We start from the raw sequence: 7,142 nt of genomic DNA, 5'->3' as shown, positions 1-7,142 counted from the left end.
TTCTGGTGTGTCTGAAGACAGCTACAGTGTACTTACATATAATAAATATATAATAAATAAATAAATAAATCTTTTTTTAAAAAGTAAGTTTGCAGACAACCTTAGGCTCCATAGAACACCCCTGTCATATAAAAACAAGAACAGTAATGTCAAAGTACCTAAACATAGGTTTTAGGCTGGCAAATGGCTCCATGGTCAAAGTGTTTCCTGTGCAGATGTTTAAGCATGACAACCTGAGTTTAGTCCCTGGAACTCATACTGGAAATAAATAATAAAAAAACCTTTGTTTACTATGTCCGTAGTGTTCTGCTTACAAAGATGCCTCAACACCAGAAGAGGGCATCAGATCTCATTACAGATGGTTGTGAGCCACCATGTGGTTGCTGGGAATTGAACTCAGGACCTCTGGGAGAGCAGTTAGTGCTCTTAATCTCTGAGCCATCTCTCCAGCCCAAGTCTCCAAATATTAAAACCTAGTTTGAGCCACTCTCACAGAGCTATCCGCAAGGCACTCAGGAGAAACTGCTCTGTCAAAGCTGCTATTAGGCAGAGCTGCTGAAAGCTTTCAGGACTCCATGAAGCCCTGCCCTGCCCTCCCTCACCCCTTCCTTCTCCTCCCTCCCCTGCCCTCTCTTCTCATTCAGATGTAAAAGCCAGTTTTCCTCCAGTTCATAGACATGGAACGCGGTTGTGGCAGGGTGGTCTGAGATGAGTCCATTCTATTGTTTGTAGTGTGGTCTTTCAGATTTGTACGGCTTTTGTGCTTCACGTGGCAAGCACTCTCCTGTTGAGTCACACGCTCCACCCCTCTCAAGGCTGAAGAGTAGGGGAGAGCCCACCAGCACACAGAGTGTTGGTATTCTGTCTAAACCACACCCCCACAGTTCCTGGCTGCAGCCAGGTATGCTCCTTACCAGTTACCTGGCAACAGCCAGGTAGGCTTGGCCCAGTATAAAAGGGGCTGCTTGGTCCCTCCTTTCTCTCTTACTCTCTTGCCCCTTTCTCCCTTGTGCCCCTTCTCTTCCCATTCCCTTCCCCTCTCTTTCCACAAGGTCATGACTTGCCTCCACTTATCCACTCTCCTCTTCTCTCTGCCTTTCTCTGCCTCTACTACTCTCTTAACTGGTTCCCCCCCCCCACACACACTACCACCCTAAATAAACTCTATATTATACCGGTGTGTGTCTGGTCCCTCAGGGGGAAGGGATGCCTTGGCATGGACCCGCTGAGTCATCCCCTTCTGCCACACCCCGTCAGAACATCTTACAGCTCTTTCCCTTTTTATGATCACAGCACAGGTATTTTCTATCCCTGACCAGCGTGTCATCATGAGCACAGAGAGCTTACCATGTGCATGACTTCGAGCTTTCTTGTAATTTTGCCTCATTCTCCAGAGAAGCCACAGTTCTATATTTTTTTATAGTGACAGGAATATAAAAGCTGTGTTCTGATGAATCAAGCCTGAATTCATACATGCTGATTTCCTCGAGCTTCATCTCTGTTTCTGAGTTTGTCCTTATTTTTAACAGATCCCCCCCCCCCCCAGAGGACTGAGATGTCTTTGGCACTGCTACAAGTCGCCAGGAAGAGATGTTCTCTGTTCTCTTTTGTGTTTGCTTCAACATGCGTGAGCTGGGGTTTGAATCCAGTGCCTTTCCCAAGCTAAATGTGTGCTCAGTCCCTGAGCCCCACTCCCTACCTCCCACCCAATATTAGCATTAGTATACTGTATATAGACCTGGTGTCCTTTCTCCTGGGCCAGCTGTCTTCACTCGTGATTTTGCACACTCATTCTCAAAGGCTCTTTGCCAGCACGCTGTTTCCACAGAACGATGTCAACATGTTTGAAGACTAACTATTCTCTGGAAGTCAGCCATTCCAACTTTTATTCCCACCACTTCAGTAATCGTCCGGTCTGATTTGTGGACCTTGGCTTCTCTCAGTTTTTTTGTTTGTTTTGTGGTGTGGAGGGTTGATTCCAGGGCTAGGTTCACTGATGCTAAAAACAAACGCTGTGTCATGAAACCAGGTTCTAGTTACTGATTTTCTTTGTCCTGTTTGTCAGATAGGCTCCCACTAGGTGGCCCGGGGTATAAACTGCCAAATCCCACTGCCACCAGCAACATACTTCCTGTAGCAAGCAAGGTGCCACAACCTAAAAGCTACATAAACCTCACAAAACAGACCACCAACTGGGGTCTGTTCATACACTAGGTTCAAATGCAGGAAACTATGGGCTGTGGGGAGGTGGGGTGGGGGCGGACATTTCTCATTCAAACTACCACTCACTCTGGCTTTAGGTATCTGACAATCAAGATGAAAACTAGTACCAGTCAAAAAGGGAGGGTGGAAAAAAAAAAGAGGAGGGGTATTTTTGTCAAGATTCAAGGAAGCCCTTTGGGGGGGGGGGGTTAAGAAGCCAGAAGAGAGGAAGAGATGGAAGAGGGGAGTGAGGCAGCCAAACCAGTTCCTTGCCAGTGTTGGAGGGGACTCTCCGGCGAGTAGCGAAGCAGGTACCAGACTCTGCAGGGTGAAAGCCGGGGGATGGGGATGGGGGGTGGGGGTGGGGCGGAATTCAGGGGTCCATCCATTCAAGAGCCACATCTGATCCCGTAAGTGAGAGAGGATGTCTGACCTAGGGGAAGCAAGTGAAATAAACAAGGCCAGGAGACTTCTAGGGGCCAGTCACATCAGAGGGCTTGGGTGGGTACAGTCATCTTGGATCACCTGCTCTCCCTACCCAATTTGCACGAGCAGAGCCACGTGCCGTGCAGGGCTGCAGAAGCTCCTCTGGGAACTGCTTTGTGTTTTTCAGAATCCTTTTCCTCAAAAACAACACCAGCTTATTTAGGTAAAAGCAATTTGGCTTCAGACGGTTCTGGCGATGGGAGGGGCGAGGGGAGGGGCCACTTGAGAGCTCGGTTTGAGCCTACTGGCTTCCACAGCTCCTATCAACTCAAAACTATCAGGGTAAGCTTGTTTCTGTAGCAAATGCCTGTATTCCTAAGCACTTGGGAAATGAAGTCGAATTTGAGGCCAACCTGGACTATATGAGTCCCTGTTTCAAAAACAAAACAAAACAAAAAATAGCCAACCAAATAAATCAAACAAACATGTAAATTCCCTGGAAAGCCAGGCAGGATGGGTCTCACCTGGGAGTCCCAGACATTCAGGAAACTAAGACAGGAGGATCAATGGAGCAGAAGGGTTTGAGGCCAGCCTGTGCCATAGCAAGACCCCCCCCCCCCCTTGTCAATAAAATAAAATGAAAGAAAGAAAAGAAAAAACGCCCAGGGAAACATTCTGGTGCCCGATATGGACCACGGGCTATAGCTACTCTAAAAGATTCAGATAAAGCCAGTGATAATGGATCACCTCTTTTTCCCATCGGAAGATGCTACCGTGGAGAGAGTGTAGGAGGCGGGCGAGAGAGGTGGTCCTGTTACTCCCTCAAGCTATGCTGCCCAGCCTCACAGATCTGGGGGAGGTCCAGTGTTCTTAGACGACCTGTTTTGCACGGGACAGCTGGACCAACGACAGTTCTTCCTTAAGGCAAAGTTTCTAGCAGCCTGCAACAAGCTTCACCCGTTAAAGGAGGATACCCCAGCGATCAGCTTCTAAGATCCCCTCCTGCAGTAACTGAGAGCTAGGAGCTGAGCGGTCTAGTTTCCCGCAAACGACTACGTCCACAGAGCTCTCTGAGTTGGGTCCAGGAAAGCCCAGCTAGGCCATTTCCGCGTCCGGGTGAGACTAAGGTCCTGGGCTGAATTCCTGGCTCCACCGCACCCTGGAGCAAATCGCGTAAGTCAGTCTGAATGCGCGCGCACCTCAGCCCTGCTTTTGAAGTGCAAAGTGCTCCAAAGCGCCTCCCTCCCCAAGATCAGCAGGTGTCAGCTATCCAGAAGGAGGAAATCGTTTGTCTTGGCCAACTGAGGCTGTGCTGGACCCCAGCTTGCTACTGTTACCGAACGCAGTCGGTCCACACCATCTTGTGTCGCTACCGCCAATGGGCTTGGAGCTCTACCTGGACCTGCGGTCACAGCCCTGCCGCGCTGTCTACATCTTCGCCAAGAAGAATGCCATCCCCTTCCAGATGCGTACCGTGGATATACTCAAAGGTTGGCCCATTTACCCCTAGACCATGTCAGTCCTCCACATTCTGCCTGGGTACAATCTCCCCATCATCTGACCCCCCCCCCCGACCCCCAGCGCCGTCCACCAAGGAATGCTCTGCTCTCTTTGGAGTGGTCTTAGTCAGTTCAGAGCCCTCTTTAAACGTAACTTCCGCTCTGACAAGAGAGACTTTTTGTCCTGGGGCGTGGGGAGAAAAATGAAAGATTCCCATAGTTTCTGCTTTGAAGGCACGCAGTGTTTAGATTCACAAAATTCCGGAGACTTTGCAGGGAAGAGACACATAGCTGAGCCACCTCTGTGCCTCTGGTTCCCGGCCCATCCGGATTTTGGCCGTTTCGACTTTGCTCTGGTTGCAAAGAGAGAGGGGAAAATAGGAATACTGCCTGAGTCCTTGCACGCATTTTCTGGCTTCTTCCTTCCCAGGGCAGCACTTGAGCGAGCAATTCTCCCAGGTGAACTGCTTAAACAAAGTTCCTGTCCTCAAAGACGGAAGCTTCGTGTTGACCGAAAGGTGCAGCTGTAAATATACCCAGAGCCCTCACTACCTCCTCCGGCTCCCTTTGGCCGCCCCCCTTTGGTTGGGCGGGCGTGGGGTGGGGGGCGGGACCCTGGCCGACTCCGACCCTAGGCCGTGAGGGGGCGTGGCTAGAGCAGACTCTGTGGGAAGGGGGCCTGGAAGACTAGAGGACTGATCCAGCATGTCCCTTGCTTCTGTCCTATTTCATCTGATGGACTCCCCCCACCCCCCCTCCAGGACTCTCTACCCTGATTGAGAGGTATTGGAAGGCGACAAGGGGACGATTGTCAAGGGTTAGGAAAAAAAAATGTAGATTCAACAAAGGACTAGGAAGGGCTTCTCCTAATTTCCTAGATGTCCTGTTTAATCCGCCAAAGCTTGGCACTGAAGACCAGTGAAAGGGTCAGGGCTCAGAGATTGTTTGGTTCTCCCATTAGAGTCTAGTGTCAGAGAACTAAAAAACAAAACAAAACAAACTCCAAAAAACCACAAAACAACAACAACCACCACCAAAAAAGAAAGGCGGAGAGAAAAAGGTCTGGCCAGGGGTCAGTGTCCACAACATCAAAAGAAGAAACCTGGAGAGGGGCAGAGCTCTTGCTGGTGTGTGTGTGTGTGTGTGTGTGTTTGCGTGTGTCCCTGGGTTCCACCATGCACAACACTGCAAGAAGAAAGGCTCTGGGGACAGGCAAGAGTCATGGAGAGATAGGTGGTGAGACCAGAGGGCAGTACTTCAAATGTGAGAATTCTCAAGGCCCCGCCAAGGGATGGGAAACAACCAAGGTCCTTAAATCCCCTCTTACCATGGTCCTTATAGCCCCTCTTCCTATGATTCCCAGCACAGCCATCTTGATTTACCTGAGTTCCAAGTACCAGGTGGCAGACCACTGGTACCCAGCCGACCTACAGGCCCGTGCCCAAGTCCATGAATACCTGGGCTGGCATGCCGACAACATCCGTGGTACTTTTGGAGTGCTCCTATGGACCAAGGTATCCAGGGTCCTCTGGGGAGGGGCTGAACCTTGGGCACCCAGTAAGAGTCAGGCTTATAGATTGAGCTCGTCTGTCGTTCTGCCAGGTGTTGGGGCCACTCATTGGGGTCCAGGTTCCCGAGGAGAAGGTGGAACGGAACAAAAATAGTATGGTCCTGGCTGTGCAACGGCTGGAGGAGAAGTTCCTCAGGGACAGGGCCTTCCTTGTTGGCCAGCATGTGACGCTAGCGGATCTCATGTCTCTGGAGGAGTTGATGCAGGTAGGAGACCAGCTGATGGGGTAGTAGTAGCTAAGGGTGGACTCTTCTTTTTGCTACTTCCCCAAGTCCAAAGCACTGTGGTCTGGGAAAAGCCAGAACCATAGAGGGGAACTTTGTGTGATTTGTTTCCTGTCTAGGTGGGAAGTGGGGGGTGGGGTGGGGGGCAGCTTCTGGCTGCTGTCAGGTCCTGGATCTGATCACAGTGCCCCAGACCTCCCATGGGGCTGTGTCTATGATGCTTGCGATGAGTTGCCTGCAATGGGACCCTCAGTATCTCTCCGACTTTCTCATCTTTGTCTCTACAGCCCGTGGCTCTTGGCTATAACCTGTTTGAGGGACGGCCTCAGCTGACAGCATGGCGAGAGAGGGTGGAGGCGTTCTTGGGTGCTGAGCTGTGTCAGGAGGCTCATAGCCCCATCCTGAGCATCCTGGGACAGGCAGCCAAGAAAATGTTACCAGTACCCCCTCCGGAGGCCCATGCCAGCATGCAGCTTCGAATTGCTAGGATTCCCTGAGTGGTCTGACCAGCAATAAAGACTCATTTTGTGTTTTGTCTTTCCTTTTCTTTTCTTCACGTTTCTTTTTGCCCCAGTCTTTTATCCTGGCTCCCTCTCTGACTCTGGGAGAAGCTTTAAAAGGAACACCAGCTATCCTTAGCATGCTTCTCTTGAGGTACAGTATACACAACCTGAAGGAGACCGAAATCAATAATATATAAAAGATGCTTGAAAAAAAAAAAACAAACAGTAACACACCCAAAGAAACCAATCAAAAGTTGGTAGACATCTGTGTTTTATTATAATAAAGAGTCTGAATATTTTAAGGAATAAAGAGCTATTGGTTTTGTTTGTTTGTTTGTTTGTTTGTTTTGAAACAGGGTTTCTCTGTATAGCCCTGGCTGTCCTGGAACTCACTTTGTAGACCAGGCTGGCCTCGAACTCAGAAATCTACCTGCCTCTGCCTCCTGAGTGCTGGGATTAAAGGCGTGTGCCACCACGCCCAGCTCGTTAATTGGTTTTATTATACTGTCCTATAATATGCATGGAATCAAATTATGACTCAGTAAAACATTATGGTTAATCATAGAAAAGTCACATAACAATCCACATAAAATTATTACACAGGCAAAAAAATGATCATAACAAGGCATTCAGGGATGTAGATGGTGTTTTACAAGACTTAGTCATTGAAGTGTAAGAATAAGATGTCTTTGGGCAAACATTTTTATCTCCTCAGATA

The 7,142-nt window shown here is 49.4% G+C and overlaps 1 protein-coding gene across 1 annotated transcript; it reads left to right on the top strand.

The window, feature by feature from the left end:
- The first annotated feature begins 3,399 nt into the window (after window positions 1-3,399).
- On the top strand, window positions 3,400-6,730 carry LOC110303152 (glutathione S-transferase theta-2). The gene is made up of 5 exons (XM_021174119.2): window positions 3,400-4,118; window positions 4,558-4,645; window positions 5,491-5,641; window positions 5,730-5,903; window positions 6,209-6,730. Exons 1-5 carry the CDS (start codon window positions 4,007-4,009, stop codon window positions 6,416-6,418), a joined length of 735 nt encoding a protein of 244 aa, XP_021029778.1. The 5' UTR covers window positions 3,400-4,006; the 3' UTR covers window positions 6,419-6,730.
- The last annotated feature ends 412 nt before the right edge of the window (window positions 6,731-7,142 follow it).

Source organism: Mus caroli, chromosome 10, assembly GCF_900094665.2.
Source record: "Mus caroli chromosome 10, CAROLI_EIJ_v1.1, whole genome shotgun sequence".
In the NCBI taxonomy this organism is placed as follows: domain Eukaryota; kingdom Metazoa; phylum Chordata; class Mammalia; order Rodentia; family Muridae; genus Mus; species Mus caroli.
The sequence above is the reverse complement of the archived record's forward strand: the minus strand, read 5'-3'. Positions and strand labels throughout refer to the sequence as shown.

What these genes read in the sequence shown, in the direction of transcription:
- LOC110303152 (XM_021174119.2), top strand. Translation starts at nt 4,007, where the DNA reads ATGGGCTTGGAGCTCTACCTGGACCTGCGGTCACAGCCCTGCCGCGCT. An exon ending in TACCGTGGATATACTCAAAG is followed by an intron (nt 4,119 to 4,557) that starts GTTGGCCCATTT and finishes CTTCCTTCCCAG; the next exon opens with GGCAGCACTTGAGCGAGCAA. An exon ending in AGCTTCGTGTTGACCGAAAG is followed by an intron (nt 4,646 to 5,490) that starts GTGCAGCTGTAA and finishes TATGATTCCCAG; the next exon opens with CACAGCCATCTTGATTTACC.